At 45.5% G+C, this 18,526-nt stretch overlaps 1 protein-coding gene across 1 annotated transcript in view; it reads right to left on the minus strand.

Moving 5' to 3' along the window:
• The window catches only part of TRAF7 (TNF receptor associated factor 7), a 43,142-nt gene extending 24,940 nt beyond the window's left edge, over nucleotides 1–18,202 (minus strand). Inside the window, exons 1-8 of the mRNA XM_015822835.1 lie at nucleotides 18,093–18,202; nucleotides 17,907–17,964; nucleotides 16,468–16,559; nucleotides 11,959–12,069; nucleotides 9,787–9,879; nucleotides 5,565–5,598; nucleotides 4,239–4,422; nucleotides 2,260–2,394 (exon numbers count right to left, since the gene is read on the minus strand). Of these exons, the coding sequence (XP_015678321.1) occupies nucleotides 2,260–2,394; nucleotides 4,239–4,422; nucleotides 5,565–5,598; nucleotides 9,787–9,879; nucleotides 11,959–12,069; nucleotides 16,468–16,559; nucleotides 17,907–17,964; nucleotides 18,093–18,176 (791 nt within the window). The 5' untranslated portion in view covers nucleotides 18,177–18,202. The remainder of the gene's footprint in view (nucleotides 1–2,259; nucleotides 2,395–4,238; nucleotides 4,423–5,564; nucleotides 5,599–9,786; nucleotides 9,880–11,958; nucleotides 12,070–16,467; nucleotides 16,560–17,906; nucleotides 17,965–18,092) is intronic.
• Nucleotides 18,203–18,526: the final 324 nt, after the last annotated feature.

The raw sequence follows: 18,526 nt of genomic DNA on the forward strand, positions 1-18,526 counted from the left end.
GCCTCAGCTTCTTCCAAGCTTCAGTATTTCTGGTACAATCCATACAGTTTCTAGCAAATGTGTCCTTTGCATCCTTCTTGGGCTAGATGCTCCTCTTGCAGTTTCTCTACACGTCTCTTTTTACCTTTTAGAAGCTCTGTGTATCTAACCAGCCTGCTTTGTACATATCTCCCAAGGACAACATGGTCACTTTCTTCCAAGGTTCTAAGTCATCTTCTCTTCTGTAACTTCTTCTCTGTTGGTAAAGACTTGGTCTAGGATAGCGGATCTGATCTTTAGATCTTGTTCTTTCCCTTTCTGACAAATGAAGCTGTCGGCAAATTGGTTCGGGATTCACTTTATCTCTCACTTTTGGCAGAGTACAATTTCCAGCACATGTCAGAATTGTTGAAAATTCTCATTGTTGCTTTGATCATTTGACCCAAAAATCCTCATCCATATTTTTTCCCTGTCCAGGCAGCTTGTAATAACAATGATATCACTTCAGTTTCTCTCTATTTTTATTTCCACCCAGAATGTCTCAACGGGATTTCCATGATACAATTGTGAATTTGTGCACAGGCATTTTTTAATCTATAGCATAACACCCTCCCCCCTTCCGTTGACTTTGTTTGCTCTGAGTTAAGTTGTAGCTTTCTAGGGCTATGCTCCATGGTTGGTTACTAAGTTTCAGTGATGCCCGTTTTTGTCCATTCTTGTTAGGAATTCAAATTCAGTTTGTTTCACGAGAATGTTCTGTGACTGCTATAAAATATTTCTGAGACTGTGAGTTGTACTTCCTCTTGACTTCATCTTTGTAGACTCCAGCCAGTCTCTACGTCCTGCCTCTATCCTGGAGGCTCTCCTCTTTGTCCTTGCACTTCAGGTTTTCCTGAAGAGAGTAGCAATGTGGCTGCTAACAACATCCTTCCTAGTCAGGATGAGATATAGCCCAACTCTTACCTAGATCCTTCAGGTTGATGAAGTAGTCAAGGAACCCTAAGCCTCCTCATTATCCCCATTTACATAGGCTCTCTTGGAGGAGACTGTCTCTTTTTAAGCATGCTTATCAACTGGAAGGGTTCATAAATACCCTCCTGGCAGTCTCAGTTCTTTCAGCTTCCTGCCCAGGGCTTCAGAGTCTCGGGAGACCTTCAAAGTCCCTCCTGGCAGTGCTGTTCTTTCCCATATGAATCAGTAGGAAGGGTCCATTAATGATGGGTATGAGCAGCCTGTCTGTTGCATCCTGGACATGGGCATCTGAAAGTCATCTCAGGCCTACACACTGTGGCCTCTCAACAAGAAATCCTACGTACTTTTTCTTTCTAAAATTGATTATTGGGCTTCATTGAGCTGTGATGGCTTGAGTGATTTCTGCTTGCTTCCATGGAATTGAGTCAGGTAGCAATAGATGTCACATAGAATGAGACTGTTGAGAAGCAATGTCAACTCTGAGGGTCTTTGGATCCTTCTTCCTTTCTTCTTCTTCTTCTTCTTCTTCTTCTTCTTCTTCTTCTTCTTCTTCTTCTTCTTCTTCTTCTTCTTCTTCTTCTTCTTCTTCTTCTTCTTCTTCTTCTTCTTCTTCTTCTTCNCTTCTTCCTTCTTCCTTCTTCCTGTTCTCTGGCATTCCTATTCTTCTCTCTGTTTTCTCCTAAGGAAATTTATTTGTTCTATCCAAGAAACTCTCGTTTTTTTTCTGATATCTGGTAGTGCTTAGTTTTTTTCCTCAAATCCCTTTTCCAATTAGCCTGCATTTCCACTGGGGTAGTTTGGGTTCTCATTAGACAGGAGGGCATTTTTTGCAGAGTACCCTGGACTTCCTTGACTGACCATGCTGCTTGGGAGTCTCCCCCACACCCTTCCCCCGCCAGACATCCAAGCTAAAATCCTCTTTTGCTCTCCAAGCTAAAATCCTCTTTTGCTCTCCTTTTCACTTGTTCAATGAGCTTGCGCTCTCGGGAACTGCCTTGCTTGTAAGTCCCCTGACAATGCTTTTCTTTTCATTGACTGCAGCTGCTGAACTGCATACATTTAGAGATAGAATGGAGGACATTAAACAAACAGATAGATCTCATATTTATTATTACAACAAAACTGGCTTCTGATCTGAGGGAGCAAAGGGTTCTTGAGACTAGGTACTTCAGAACAGCCTAGAGCCAAGCATCACGGGGACCCAGCACTGGGTCACAGGGCAAGGCCTGGGGAATGACCCTTGGGATGGGCAAAAAAGGGCCCCTTCTAAGGCAAGACTCTCCTAGGAGATCGTGGATCCCTGCTTACCCGTATTTGGAGTGAGGGCACTTGATGTGCTCACACTCCTTCAGATGTGCCTCCAGGTTCATCTTGAGCAATGGAGGGCAATTGGGATTGTTGGGGCAGCGCACTGGCCGGTAGTCACAGCTGCCTTCATGGTCCCTAGACATAAAAGGGGGAATGTCAGAAAATGAGTATCTCTCTTGCATACACACACACAACTTCAATGGATTACTATTCTTTGGCAAAGGGACCAGATATTTTTCTGGAGTGGCATCAGGGAGGTCCTCTGGACACTTCCATCTTTGGGCAACTTGAGGGCAGCTGGCCATTTCCACAGAGTTGCCCTGAAGCCTAGTACCAATATTTGAATTGGTGAGGTTTTACAAACACCTTGGAGTGCACTCACACAAAATGGATGTCTTTGTAGGCAGGGTGAAACGCGAAAGCCACATTTTTACCAAAATGAAAATGGTTAAGATGGGAAGAATCGTGATTCTTCCCCACCCCCACCCCTCACTCTATTGTTCCATGATGCTGGGCTATAACCATCCAGCTTTTGTAATCTTATGAGCTCTGGCTATGGAAACAGAGCTGTGGCTTAGCTGAACAAACGATCGGAGCTGGAAAGGTTTAATTAAGTCACTAAAGAATTTATAGCAGTTTTGCCAGCTCTGCAACAAAAGGGACTGAAATATCTCTACAGCAGTGGTTCTCAACCTGTGGGTCGGGACCCCATTTGGGGTCGATCGACCATTTCATGGGGGTCGCCAAGCAAGGCTGTCCGCCATTTTTTTTGTCCGCCATTTTTTTTGTCCGCCATTTTTCCCCCCTTTTCCGGCGGGTGCCTTACCTCCCTTGGGCTGGGCCAGCTGGTGGTCGGCCTGTTCCGTCTCTGCCGCTTGCCAGCTATGCCTCGGCCGGCGCAGGGGGCGGAACCACGCATGCGCGGCGCTCCCGGGCAGGGAAAGTCCTCGACTTATGACCGGTTGGGTAGTCCTTGACTTACGACCAGTTTAGTCCTCGACTTACGACCGGTTTAGTCCTCGACTTACGACCGGTTTAGTCCTTGACTTACGACCGGTTGGGGTTGCGGCATTAAAAAGGTTGAGAACCACTGCTCTACAGAGATGTCAAGCTTTTGTTGCATCCCATGCAGCAATCCGTGGATAAGCTCCGTTTAGGGCCCTTCCCAACAACTTGATCTTTGGCTATCAAAAGGCAGTTGCAAAATGGCTGAATTTCAGCTGTGCTTTACAGAGGGTCGTTCAATTATGTAAGGTAGTTTTAAGACAAAGGAGCAGTTGGGGGGGGTTTCCTCCTCCTATCTCTACCCTTGAAAACCACGCAAAGGGCTACGTTTGGCCATTCCTCTTCCAGCTTAGTGTCAGCGCTGCGACGACTGAAAAACTGCAGCCATTTTATCTTTTGCCTTTGCTGTTTTTTCTATGTTGTTTGGTATTTTTTAGATGGAGGGGGGGAGGGGGAAATGCTTGAGTTGTTTCAGTTAGCCGTAACAATTGCAGCTGTGTGAGAATCAAGGTCAACGGTAGAAAACGTTTTGGCGGGCTGAAAGGTTGGGAGGAGAGCCCACGTTTTAGTATAATTGGTGACTGTGATTGATGACAGCCTTTCTTGGGGTGGGAATTGCAATTTGTTACTTTGTATCAGAGGCGAGGGAACTTTGGTCTTGGGTTCACCTATGTCAGTGCCCATACTTTGTTTCCTAAATGAAATGTCCCTTAAGGAAGAAATCTTTGCCTTGAAGTTCTTTTAAATGGTTTCATCTATTGGAACCAAGACACTTAGATTTCTTGGAAAAAAAGCCTTCCCTCTGTCCGCAGCACTAATCCCAGGTCGTGTCTCCTCCCAAATCTCTCCATAGCTGCACTGTCAAAAATATGGAAAGGGGCAGTGGGAGGGAGGACGCCACCCTGCTGCATTCGAGGAAGCAGCCATTCCCAGACAAGCCAGCGACCACGGGAAGAGGCTTCACAGCAACTTACTTCCTGGCACTCAGTTTAATGGTGAAGGGGCACCCATGGGGGTCCACCTCAAAGGCTGAAGTCTTGCCACTCGCGCTGGACCGGCAGCCGTACTTGCAGTGAATGAAGAGCTCCCCAATTTGTTCAGCCACTGCAATGTTGTTGACCACCACCGTCAGTTTGGCATTGTCCACCGGGCACTTCTCTGCAAGGAGAAACCCTTTGTGAAGATCATTCAGGCACCATCCCGAGCTGGGATCCACTACGGCTAACCAAACTCCAAGGGAACATTTGAATCCAATTTCTAAGTAAAGCTGTTGTCCGCTTAAACACCAATAACTTCCTCAAACGCGTGAATTTGTAACTTTATCAATTGATTGGCATGCATTTCATCAATTAAATAACTCACATATCTTCATGTATATTATCTTAGGGAGGTCATTCCTCAAAATCACCCATTGTTCTGTGCCTCTCTCAGGTGACCTTTCTGCAGTCCCCTGGACTATCTTTCAACCACGGTTTCAGAGACAGGAAACACAGAAACATTGTAGAGGAGACATTAAAACAGGCTCACTGAAACAAGGGGAGCATATCAGAAATTTGGAAAATCCAAACCCCATCTACTTGGAACGTTGCCCTGGCAACCGGCTGCCTCGCCAAAGTTGTACAGCCCTGGTCTACCCAAATCCACTACTCTGAACGTGGTAGTCACCTAAAGGAAATATCCAGAGCTGCACTTGGCAAAAGTAGTTAGCAGAGTGAAATTTCTCAGAGGCTGTAAAAAGTACCAGAGTCCAATCAACAGGGAAATCCTGGGTGCCATTTTTTAAATTTCTTTTTGACCAAGAAGCAAAAGATAAGCAAAAAAGAAAGAAAGCCTGCACGTTCCAACAATATAGGTAGTTCTCGACTTACAACGATTTAGTGACCATTCAAAGCTACAATGGCATTGGAAAAAAGTGACTTGTGACCATTTTTCACACTTACAACCTTTGCAGCCTCCCCAGGATCACGTGATCAAAATTCAGACACTTGGCAACTGACTCATATTTATGACGGTTGCAGTATCTTGGGGTCATGTGGTCCCCTTTTGCGACCTTCTGTCAAACAAAAGTCCATGGGGAAGCCAGATTCACTTAACAACCGTGTTACTAACAACGGCAGTGATTCACTTAACAACTGTGGCAAGAAAGGTCGTAAAATGGGGCAAAACTCACCTAACAATTGTTTCACTTAACAACAGAAATGATGGGCTCAATTGAGGTCGTAAGTTGAGGACTACCTGTAATCTCAAACACAATGCTCAAAAGGACCTACCAGAGGTTAAGGCACATCTTAATTACCTACCAGAGGTTAAGGCACATCTCCTGCAAAATGTGTGCTGTGAAGAAAGAGAACACAAGACTGTAAGAAATGGGGTGTGTATCACATAACACCTTTCTTCCCCACCAGGGGGAACCCTCTATGGCAGTAATGGCGAACCTTTTAGAGACCAAGTGCCCAAACCGCAACCCAAAACCCACTTATTTATTGCAAAGTGCCAAGGCTGCATCAGCATTGTGGTGCCCTCAGGGGGGCGTGGCCCACTGGGTGGGCGTGGCCCACTGGGTGGGCATAGCTGCGGTTGTCACGGCAGACTGGGTGGGTGTGGCTGGGGTGGGCATGGCCACCTCGATGTTGCTCATGGGGGGGACATGTGGGGGCCGGGCAGAGTTGGGGGAGATCCAGGGGGTCTCTGGCGGGTGGGGCGGTAGGCAGGAGGCCCAGCATAGATGGGGGGAGGCACACAATCCTAGCTGGGACTGGGGGGCCATGGCGCCGATGGGGATACGGCTTTTCCTGCTCGGGGTGGCCTTTGTCTTGCTGGGCGTGGGCGTGCTCTACCACCTCTACTCGATCTTGCTAGCTGGACGCTTCGCCTTTGTGCTGGGTGGGGCTGCCACTCCAGGCGGCGGTGGCGGCCTAATGGACCTGCGCAAGCTTCTGGCAGTGGCAGCGCGCGTGCCCACAGAGAGGGCTCTGAATGCCGCCTCTGGCACACCTGCCATAGGTTCGCCACCACTGCTCTATGGGTTCTGCTAGGCTGCATCTGCTCCCTAGAGACCCAACTCTTTTAATCCAGTTTGCTCCAGGAGCTAAAACTGGTGGATTGGTTCCTTTTTTGCAGATCTTTGTGGACAAATCTGGAGCCTGCAATCAGCCTCCATATGTCCAACTCAACTCTAAGAAAGCAAAACAGACAAAATGCATCATTCTTCCTCACATGCAACCCAGCAAAGGTTTAAAAAAAATAAATTCATTATCTGGAAAGAAAATATCTCTGACAAAACCAGATCTTGAAAAATTTTCCTTTTATCAGATGGCTGCATTCTGGATTATAAAAGGTGACACATTTCCCTTTCCGATGACCATTACATCTCTTCTTCCAGACAGATGCCATTCATCTTACTGAAAGCCTCATTTTGTTTAGGACAGGGGTAGGCAACCGTGGCTCTTTTATGACTCGTGGACTTCAACTCCCAGAAATACACAATGATTTAGTGAGCTCAGAGGCTGTGGATACTATTGAGCTCTTAAAGTGATACTATTCGGAACTTTTTCTTCCTAATTAATTCAGGAATTTTTCCCACATCATTGATAGGATTTTGGTTCACGACATCTTCCTTTCGGGTTTTGTGTTAGTGACAAGGAAGGGCTTCTGTGGCAGTCAAGGCAGCCACGCTCACTCTCTAAAAGGACCACACAACCAGGTGACCATAAGCCACAGCTGGAAGGAGTGAAGTCTGGGCAGCCAAGCAGAACCTCTGGGAAGGAGACACAGACCTTCCTTCCTAGATTCTCCGGGATAAACCGAGCACAACCAGCTGCTCCACCTTCTTTGGGCTGCCAAACTGAATCGGCTACAAGTTTTGCTCAACGCTGGCCTTACTCTCCTCTACTGGGGAGAGGAGAAGGAGGGGGCTCTAGGATAATTCCTCCCCAGCTGCTCACTTCCCTTTCCTGCTCTACCATTCAGGAAAACGCTCTCACCAAAGAGGCCAAAACTCTCCGCAGCTGAGCAGAAAGCAAGCCGGGCCCTGCTCCCAATTTCCATTCCCACATTCCCCAACACACAAGTCAGAGCAACTGGCTGGAAGAATCGTGAGGGAACTGCCCAATAGAAAGGGGGTTCTGCCTGGTTGGACTCCGTTGGGTCTCTCCACGTGCCATTAACCTGTTTAGGAAACCACAATGGCGAGGGTTGGTATGCTATGCATGTCCAAACCCTTTGTCAATGCTGCCAACCTGCTCCATCGCCACCCTGCCGTGCTGATGCCAGACTGCCATGAATCCCTGGGGGGAGGTGAGAAGAGGAAGCAACACATAGAGGGGGGAAGGCCAGAGACTGAAATTACACTGAATGCTTGCAGAGACATCGGCCAGCTGACCCCAAGGCCACAAGCTTGGGAATGGAATGCGGAGCATCCCCGAAGCCAGCAAGAATCAGAACTGCCACCTAAAAAATTTGTTTGAATCTCACCAGGCACTAAACAGATAACGTGGGGTGGGGGGCTGGAAAAGAGGGGAAGTAACTGGGCAGATTCCGCACACAAACCTCAGATCTGGCTTTTACCTGGCTAGTAACCACTTGCCTTTAGTAAAGTTATTCCTTTCACTAATGATGCACTCAAAGGCTGTTCTCTTCTAAATGATCTAATTGGGACGGCCCCAACACCATCCCTCGTTGTGTTAATGGCTCGGATTCCAAACACACAGAACCCTGAGCAAGCAGGTCCAGCAGGCCGTGTGGGCTCAGCCAGCAGAACCATTACCAGGAGTTGATGTCCACACATCTGGAAAGCTTCCAGGTTGCAGAAGTCCATTTTGGACACAAGACTAAATTGCTTTCATCGCTTGGCAACCATTTGAAGTTCCGAAGGATCTGCCTGGGAGGGTATTTATGACCCAAATTTGAAGCCATGATAGTCTCCCCGTCCTGTGACTGCACTTTGGGCACTGGGCAATCAGCCCGCATTAATTTATTCTTATTTATTTGTATCCCGTCTTTATTTTTACAAATATCCAGCCAGGCGTATAGGACTTGGAAGAAGTGCAATGTCTGGCATGAATAACATCTGGAAGAATAAAGACATCTGTCTCGCAACCAAATGGAGATTAGCTAGCGCAATAATTTTTCCAACTGCTCCTTACGGCTGCGAAACTTGGGACTCTGAAAAAAGGCAGGAGAAGGGAGGACGCTTTTGAGCTGTGGTGCCGGAGTCGACTATGACACATCCCATGGACTGCAAAAGTAACAAAGAAGACCTAGAGCGAACTTCACCAAAAATAGTCACTTGAAGCCAAGATTGCTAAACAGAGGCTGTCACACTGTAGTCACAACGTGAGAGCTGACTCACTCGAAAAGTCAATCATGCTGGGAGTGATCAGCAGAAAAAGGCGGAGCCGCCCCAGGCCCCGCTGGCTGGACACTATAAAGGATGACACTGGGATGACCGTGGCGGATCTGAAGGAGGCGGTGTGGGACAGAGGGCCATGGAGAGTGCTGATCCACAGAGTGGCCGAAGGTCGGACACAATGCTGTGTATAACCGCACCAATAGTGAATCCTTACTTTACTTAATGACTGTGCTGTCTGTTTAACGAGCACAGTGATTGAGTCACTGCTTTACAACCATTATGAGTCACGACCATGACGGGCAGCCTCCATTGTGCTGTGGGTTGAAGTTCCTACCAAAGGAGAGGTTGGAAGCACAGCTGCACAGGATCCAGTGGGGGAGAAAAGGGCAGCCAAAGAAAAGGCAAATCCTTTCTTGCCTCCGTCTCCTCCAGGGGATCGGGATGAGTAAAAGGGAAGGACTGACCTTTGAGACTGGCAGAAAGGGTGCGTGGGGGGGGGGGGGGGAATTTCAGGCTACTCGGTCTAACCTTTTCTGTGTCATACGAGTATTTGTATGTGGGTATATGCATAATGGTACTTTTTTTTAAAGACCTGAATGTAATGAAATTTCATTTTAATGTATGCGGATTAGTGTACATTTAAAGTGACAATAAAATTTCTATTCTATTCTTTCTATTCTATTCTATTTCCTGTTTATTCTATTCTATTCTATTCCATTCTATATTCTATTCTATTCTATTCTATTCTATTCCATTCTATATTCTATTCTATTCCATATTCTATTCTATTCTATTCCATTCTATATTCTATTCTATTCTATTCTATTCCATTCCACTCCATTCCATTCCATTCTATATTCTATTCTATTCTATTCTATTCTATTCTATTCTATTCTATTCCATTCTATATTCTATTTTATTCTATTCTGTTCTGTTCTGTTCTATTCTATTCTATTCTATTCTATTCCATTCCATTTTAATTTCAATTCCAATTCCATTCCATTCACCTGGGAAGGTTCTAAAGCTGATCAAACAAAGGTGCATTAATTTGGATTACTGCACGGAGCAGGAAGTTGGACTGGATGGCCAAGTTATCCCCAAACAGGCTTCAATTCAGGATCCCAACTGCCTTCTCCATGTGACTGAAACTGCAGCCTGGTTCGGCTCCTTACCCCACAAGTCGTGATCACGGGATCTTTAAACACACTGCAACACAACTGGCAACAGAGTTTCACAGAAGGCTGCTCGGCAAACACCAGAGGCTCCTGCAACCAACCAGAACACAAAGGGGAAGATGAAAGAGCGCCTCCCTTTGCTCAAATGCAGCAATGCCCTGCCAGGCCGGGGAGCTTGGAAGACAAAATCACAGGTAGTCCTTGACTTGCAAACACAATTGAGTCCAAACTTTCTGTTGCTGAGTGAGACGGTCATTAAGTGGGTTTTGCTGGAGCCGGGCAGGGGTGTAAGCAGAACTCTCCAGGGCCCAAGCAAAACCTTTCATTTGCAAAAATACAGAAAAAAAACCAGAAGGCATGAAAGAATTCTGCCCTCTGCATCTTTCTGCTGCCATCTAGTTGGAATTGGTCCAGGGTTTTGCAGTCCAGATACCAAAATGTCTCCCTCCTTCTTTCACAATCAGGGAAGAGAAAAGGAGAGAATTTTATTTATTTATTTAAATCTTCTCACTGGCTCTAGGCAGCTCCCAGGATGAAAGCAGCTAGCAGGGGACGACACCGGAGGGACCAAGGATCCTCTTTGGAAGGGGGAGAGCAGGGGCATCTCTGCTTGCAGGATCCAAAACAGCTGCCTGCCTGTTATTTACATCAGGGCGATCTCCAAACTTGCCAGCTTTTAAGACCTGTGGACTTCCAACTTCACAGCTGGCTGGGGAATTCTAGGAGTTGTAGTTCAAAAGTCTTAAAACTGCCAAGTTTGGGGACCTCTGACCTATACCACTGGGGACCAGGGCTGCAGGCTCAGGATAACCCCCCTCCCTCCAACAAGGTCATCAATCTATGTGCACAACACGCTCACAAAAAGGTAGCCTCTGCTCAGGGTAAATATAGGTAGACCTCGACTTACAACAGTTCATTTAGTGACCGTTCAAAGTTACAATGGTATGGGAAAAAAGTGAGCTAGGACCATTTTTAATGCTTAAAAGCCATGCAGCATCCCCATGGTCACGTGATCAAAATTGGCAACTGACTCCTATTTATGACGATCGCTATGTGCCAGCGACATGTGATTTTCTGGCAAGCAAAGTCAACAGGGAAGTCACTTAACAACCATGTTACTAACATAACCGCAGTCATTCAATTAACGACTATGGCAAGTAAAGTTGTAAAACGAGGCAAAACTCACTTAACAAATGTTTCATTTAGCAACAGAAATTTTGGGCTCAATTGTGGTCATTCGTCAAGGACTACCTGTAACATTTTTTTGATGGCACTTTTACTATTTGGGAGAGCCAGGGGTTAACTGGGGAAGGAAAATGTGATAAATGTAGGTCACACACCTATGCCAAATTTTGAGGAGAGCTTTGGAACTTTATTTTGTTAAACAGAATACAGCTTTTTTTCCCCCCCAAAACAAAAAGGATTTTTGCAAACTTCCAAAGGCCCAGCGTTACAACACCCAGAACTGAACTGCATGCATGCATCAAGATTAAGGCAGAAAAGTTGAACAGGGGCCATGGGCAGTAAATTCTAAACCAGAGACAGAGTAGATTTTATGCAGTGGTTGTGAGTTGTGGCGAACCATTTATGGTTAAAAGAACTGTGCCAGAAACAGACAACCTCTTCCTTTACACTAGAGATGGGCAAACATGTGGTCCTTTTAATTTCATCTACGATTACAGCCAGTAAGACCAACAGCAACCCATAAGCTAAGCAAGGACCATGAAAAGCAAGACCAATTTGGCTGCAACTCCAGACCCAGAGATTTCCTTCCTCAGAGTCCTTTCTGGCTGTGGCGCTGCATACTTGCGGGGGGGGGGGGAGGCAGCTAAAACCACGGGCTTAATGTGGACCAAGGATGCCTTGGATAGGAAAATCATCAGCTGCTGTATCAGGGAGCCTCATCTCCCTCGGGTTTAGGCTCCTCTGGGCTTTTCCTTTATGCACAGCAAGGTTTTATTAGGATGTTTTCATTCTGTTGCTTGGGGGGACGAGGCAGAAGGCTAATTGCTTTAATAATTGTCACCAAAGGTTCCTTTGTGAAAAGAAAAATGAAGTTCCTGCAATACAAAGAGCTTTCTACTTTGGTAGTTAATAGAAAAAGTTGCATATACTTGTTCTGCTACATATATTATGGGAACTCTGCCCCCCCGACCCCCAAATACCTACTGGCTCCTCCTCTTCCTCATGGAGAGAGAACGTTGAGCGCAGGGACATGTTGGACTCGGAGTGCAACGAGCGAACGGAGATGGCAGAGTCAGACCGACGGGTGATCGGCGGCTGGACAGGAGAGGGGGGGGGAGAGAGAGAGATGAGTCAGTAGCTTATTTAAGATAAAAGAGCACAGCGGCCACAATCAACAACTTACAACCTGTGTGTTCAGAACCAGCATTATGGGGGATTCCAGAAGGCCCTTTTTAATGGCAGCCTTTCTCAACACACTTCTGCCAGGTTCTGTCCCAAGCGGCTGTTCCCCCTGTGACGGGCCAAGCAGCACACAAAGACGCAGTGAGACCACCACATTCCTTTTGCAAGCTGCTCTGCATTTTTCAAAACAAGAAATAAGCAGCAGGTTAAGCTGAGGGAGGCCTTGACACATCAGTGGCAGGCAGAGCACATTTACCTGCCCTGCAAAGAAGTTACTTTTGCTTTTAACAGAGCTCTGCAAAGTTTAGCCTTCGGAAATCCTTTCACCTCTTGCACAATACCAGCGTTTCACTTAACCGTTAAATCATCGGTAAAAGCTTGACAGATCTCTGACAGGTGGTTGCAAAAGCTCTCCGGACTGACTTTTGCCTCTGAGGCGGATACATAAAAATCTCACCTTCCCAACATGGAACTTTCTGGTGCTCAACCAGACTCCTGGCCAGAAATGCTGCTTCCCGGCTATGATCCTTCACCAAAAACCTACCACGCTTCGCTCTCATGGCCTTTGCTGTTCCTAAGAGCACTTGTGGTTAGGCTGCCTCTGCCTCTCTCTCTCTTTCTCTCTCTCACACACACAAACACACTTCTGCCAATTTGCTTTGCGTAGATGGCTGGAGACTTCCTCCTATTCAATTCAGTCGGGGTTCTGCTCTGTGGCTTCCTGTTTGGGGGTGGAAGAGTCAGCTGGGCACTGTGCCCGCCAATCACCCGGCTTGTCCTGGCTGCAGGCTCTCTGGGACTGGCTCAGCAAGGCAGCAGCTAGCGGAACGGCCACCTCTCAGGTTCCCATCCAGGGAGGGCAGGCCAAGGGAGGCCTACAGCACCTGTACGGACGGGGGACTGACCCAGGAAAAGAAGAGCAACAGTAAAGTCGGACCTTAGAGAAGCAGCCACAAAAGGCCAAGTTTAAATAGGGGGGTCTGGCAGCCATATTCTTTCAATGGTGGTCCCGAAGGTGCTTTTTTCAAAAGGCAACTGGACTTTCTTTCTCCCTTGAAGATGTTTCGCTTCTCATCCAAGAAGCTTCTTCAGTTCTGCCTGAATGGTGGAGAATGGAAGGATTTATATTCCTTGCAGTCATCATTCCTTGCAGATAACTTGAAAGGAATATAAATCCTTCCATTCTCCATCATTCAGGCAGAACTGAAGAAGCTTCTTGGATGAGAAGCAAAACATCCTCAAGGAAAAACCAAGAAAAGTTCAGTTGCCTTTTGAAAAAAACACCTTTGGGACAACTTGTGACCTGGATGACTGAGAATCTCCACAGACTTTAAACGGTGACAGAAGAGACAACTGAGTTGTCGGTGTCCTGGCCTCTTCGTGGCTCCAGGATGCAGCATCCCAAAGGAAGAGCGAAAGGAAAATTCAGACCATGCCGACTCTTTGCTGGGGGGGGGGGGAGAGGGGCGTCTCAGCAGGCAGCTCACATCCATGAACTCAAGAGAGGCTCTCCTGCTTCTCACCCTGAGGACATTCCAGGACAAGCACAAAACGTCGGGCCTGCCTCAACTTGGGCTTCTACGTAAAAACAATCTTTTACTCCATTTGTTGAGAAAGATATAGTTGACTAGAAGGCGGGTGAATTACAGTAGTGCAAAGCCAGAACTGAGAGTTCACACCAGACCGTTGCCAGTTAACTTTGGTTAGAGATGTGTTTGGCCACTCAGAATGGTGTGAACCCCATGCTGTTGTGTATTGAGTTGTTGTAGGCTGCTTGTGCAAAGAGGAGGAGTGACCCATTGTCTTGTTGGTAATTAACGTAACAACGGAGGGATGGTTCCAAAACATTCCGACACAAATGCCAACAGGTCCCAGACGTTGTCCTGCTTTTGAACATCTTTTTCATTTTATTGTTAAGTTCTGGATTTGCTGTTCTTACAATAGTTAAACCAGGCAGTGCAGGACTAGCCTGATAGTTCAGGAATGCTTCCTGGTAGATGAGATATATTTACACCCACGCACTGCAAAAGGCAGTTCCAGGAAATCTACTTGAAGTCCCCTCTTGACTTGAGTGCTGGGTCATTATAGGTCACTTTCAAAATCACCAAAGCGATGAGGAAGGCCTTGCGGTTCCAAAGTAATCTGGATGGTACCAATTCTTGTAAGCCAGGGGTCCCAATCCCCAGTCAGTGGACTAGCACCAGCCCGGGCATGCCAGAAACCAGGCCACGCAAAAAAGGGAAACCCCCTCCTTGGGATTCAGGGAGCACACGAAACTACATCCCCTCCAGTCCGTGGGAAACTCTCTCCCCACGGAACCGATCCCTGGTGTCCAAAAGGTTGGGGGCCATTTAAACTTGGGCTCTGGGCCAAGACATGGTACTGAGGCTGCTCTAGTTATCTTGGTGAACGCCTGGAACCCACTTGGGATCTTCAAGGTAGGTGGAGGCTTTCAAACCTCTGCTCTGCGGTGCTTCCAGCCTTTTTCTATTTGCCTGTGCCCAGAAGGTGGTGCTGGGGGGCCGGAACTGGCTGTGAACTGGCGCAAAAGGCACCTTCTCTGGATTCTTTTGCTGAAGAACTGCAGGGATTGCCAGAGGCTCAGATGTCATGATTGAAGGTGCTGATATTGGCCTTCAAAGCCCCCAGTAGTTTAATACTGCAGGAACCACCCCTGCGGTGGTGATGACCTAAACCAGGGATAGGCAACCTTGGCTCTTTTATGACTCGTGGACTTCAACTCCCAGAATCCCTGAGCCAGCATAGCTGGCTCAAGAATTCTGGGAGTTAAAGTCCGTGAGTCATAAAAGAGCCAAGGTTGCCTATACCTGACCTAAACTCTCCAGGCAGGCTCTCACAGAGGTGAGGCCCCAGCTGAGAGGTCTTTCTCCTAGATGCTGAGGGATGACGCACCCTTTGACCTCCACACTCTCACATTCATTACAATTTGTAAAAATGCCTCTCTTTCATCAAGCCTTTTATCAGTGATCAGTTTGAGCATTAATTTTGATACACACATTAGCTTTTTAATTTTAAAGAAAATCATTAGCTTCCTTGAATATCATTTGAATGGACAGGTGGGATATTGAAGTATTTATTTTTTTACTTATTTTTACTTATTTATCAAATTTTTACAACCGCCCGTCTATCATATGATGTGCATATGTGCACGCCTATGCACATCAAAGTGAAAATGAAAATAAATACATGAACCAGTAATTGCTCTAAAATGTTACGTCTTTAGCTGGCGCTGGGGTGCAACCAGAAGGTCCTGCCCCTGGCAAACAGTTGTTTCCCTCGTTCCATCACTCTGCTCATTACCACAGCACTGTCTTATGCCTAAAGATATTCACCCACGTAAAAGGGCTATATTACTATTATCTTTCTCATCTTTCCTATTACTTTCTCCAATTGATATCTTATCATTATATCACTTTGTTGTTTGTATGCACGCCGAGAGCTTATGTACCAAGAGGGCAGTTGAAAGGCAGCGTAGAGCTTTCTTAAATTTTAGCTATTCATCAATTCCTTTTCATTTTGAAAAACTATTTATTCTTCAACATTTCCAAGGATAGTATAGCGCTGTGGGGCGAACCTATGGCACGCGTGCCTCAGGTGGCACTCAGAGCCTTCTCTGTGGGCACACGCGCCGTTGCCCCAGTCCTAGGCCTTCAGCTGGGTTTTATAAAACCTTTTCGCTTTAGGCCTCGGCCGCCGTGTGCAAAAAAAAAAAAAGGTTCAATCAATTTCAACTTCTCACGGGAAAAAAAAGATCTTGCAAAGTTGGAATTGATTGATTGAACTTTTTAGTCCCACCGTCTGCCGTTACCACCGTGGCCACGCCCACTCAATGGGCCATGCCCACCCGGCACCCAATGATACATAAGTGGGTTTTGGGTTGCAGTTTGGGCACTCGGTCTCTAAAAGGTTCGCCATCACTGGTATAGCGGAATATTTTAAAATGCCAAATAAAGATTAATGGAGTGAAGCCATACTAAATAAGCCATTGTTGTCTCAAGTAGCTCAAACTCAACATGTATTTTAACCCGTATCAATCCAGAGTGATTGCTAAACACATTCAGTTGAAGCCAAAAAGCAGTGTTAATAATTGGGAGAATTGAGAACCTTTAACGGAACTTTCATATAGATTTATTCCTATATTTAATTGCACATCCTATGAAGGGAGAAATCTCAGCAGATGTAGAAAAAAAAAAGAGCAGACTGGAATTTGTGACCTGAAACTGAGTCAGAGAAACTGCAGAGAGACTCCATTCCCAACCTTGCAATCTCTGCTCTCCTCAAAGCACCTACCATGCCGTCATCCTCGTCTCGGGAGGGATAGGGGAGTGTACTTGAGGAGGAGGGTGTCGGGCGATGTTGTTTGTATGAACTACTTCCATCTGCTAAAAAGAGAAGCAGGAGAGAGAGGTGAGACATTCTGCACTGTAAGATTCCATTAAATCACTGAGCCGCTTTGAAAAACACATATATATATGTATATAAAAGAAAAACAAATTAATAAAACTCCACACGTCCTCCAAATTTCCTGCGGATGGAACAGAACAATTTTTTAAAACAGCTTTGAAATGGAGAGATGGATTTTTCCATCAATAATTCTACCCTCCCTGTATTGATTTAGGCCTATATTCTAAATTTATCTTCTAAAAACCAATTCTTATGCCAACAAAAAGCAGTGTCCGGGCACAACAGGAAGTACCCAAAGTTTGTATAGTGAAACCTCTGTGAAAAATCACTTCATAATAAGGTTTAGCAAAAACGAAAGTAAATTTTCCATGGTCAGAAAACACTAAACATCAAAAAACAAGGCTAGGAAGGAATTAAAATGAATGTCCTAAGAGATAAATAGCTAACTGAACCTCTGCTCCCTATAGCAATATATTATTTATGCATTTTATTTACTTCATTTACATGTTATAAACTTCATGTTTGCTTGTTTTTATAAACTGAACAATCACTTAAAATGTAACCATCTCAGAATTGAATATTTGTAGCTCAGGGTTGAACTGTGGGGTTCTTGGTGTTCTCTGAGCATGATTGTTTTTTTGCAGACATTTCATTACCAAACTAGGTAACCTCACCAGTGCTAGCAGGGAGTGGGAACAGGCAACATCTTAAAGCAGCTGTGGCAGGTTTTTGAAATAAAATTAGAAATGTTGCAGAGTCTTAAACACAATACGGAAAAAAGACCTCATTCCACCACTCCAAAGCTCTTATCAACAGAAGTTTTTTCTGATGCTTAACTCAAATTTGTTTCTTTTGCAATTCTACCTATTGTTTTTAGTTCTGTCACCCAGAGCATGAGAAAACAATTGGGCAACATCTTTTGACTGCCATGCTTTCAGGTACGGCACTTGTCAATCACAGCCATGTTTTCCCCTAATCCTATTACCAGAAATCAACTAGTTTTCAACTGATCTATCATGTTTGTCATTCTATGGACCTACTAGTAATTAAAATGATATCCTTAAATATGATCCCAAGAACTATTCAGTACTCTGCATGTAGCCTGATATTCTTATTTGCCATAGTAGCATGCTATTTTTGGTTCCTACGTACGTTGGATGATTATGAAGTGAGAATCTGAATTTTATGGAACTCAGACTGCAACTTTAAGCTGACAAACGAATTATTGGATTTTCAGAGGAGACCAGTAAGCCAAGATGTATTTATTTTGTAAACTATCTTATAATTGTATACAGATTAGACAGCAAGAATTATTCAGTCCCAACCTTTGGTGATGGTGGTCACAGCGGAGTACGTAGGTCCAAAAGTAGTTTCCATTCTTGTCTGCAACAGAGAGAGACAACTTTTTACATTCCATCCTTCATGGGCTGAAAACAAGAACGCCAAGGAGGACAGTTGGGAGAAAACCCCAGGATGCCGGGTGAGATGGCTGTCAAGCTGCATTGTCTTACCCCGTTTGTGTTTTCTGGGAGTGTTACTGTTGGAGTGTTACTGCTGGAGAAACGATTGTAGCGGGTATTCTTGTTGGCACTCATAATCTAGTCCCACAATGGAACATCATAAAAGCTGCTTCTGGTAACAACAAAAGAGGAGTTTTATTCAGAAACACACAAAAAAACATGTGCAACCCCCCCTCCAACCCAGTCCTACATCATTTTTATAACTTCCCAAAAAAATGAAAGCAGTTTTTGAAGGAAAGAAGAAAAAATCCTCAATTATATATATATATATATAAAGGTAAAAAAGGATATATGCAGTGTTATCTTCATTTTAGATATCAAAAGGGTTTTGCAGCTCCCAGTGTTTTGTTTTCGGTGGGAAACGTGTCCAAGTGGCTCTTTGAGTGTTTTCGGTTGCCTACCCCTGACATAGGTGGACACAGAAC

This window comes from Protobothrops mucrosquamatus, unplaced genomic scaffold (assembly GCF_001527695.2).
Source record: "Protobothrops mucrosquamatus isolate PMUCROS unplaced genomic scaffold, P.Mucros_1.0 scaffold1690, whole genome shotgun sequence".
Lineage (NCBI taxonomy): Eukaryota > Metazoa > Chordata > Lepidosauria > Squamata > Viperidae > Protobothrops > Protobothrops mucrosquamatus.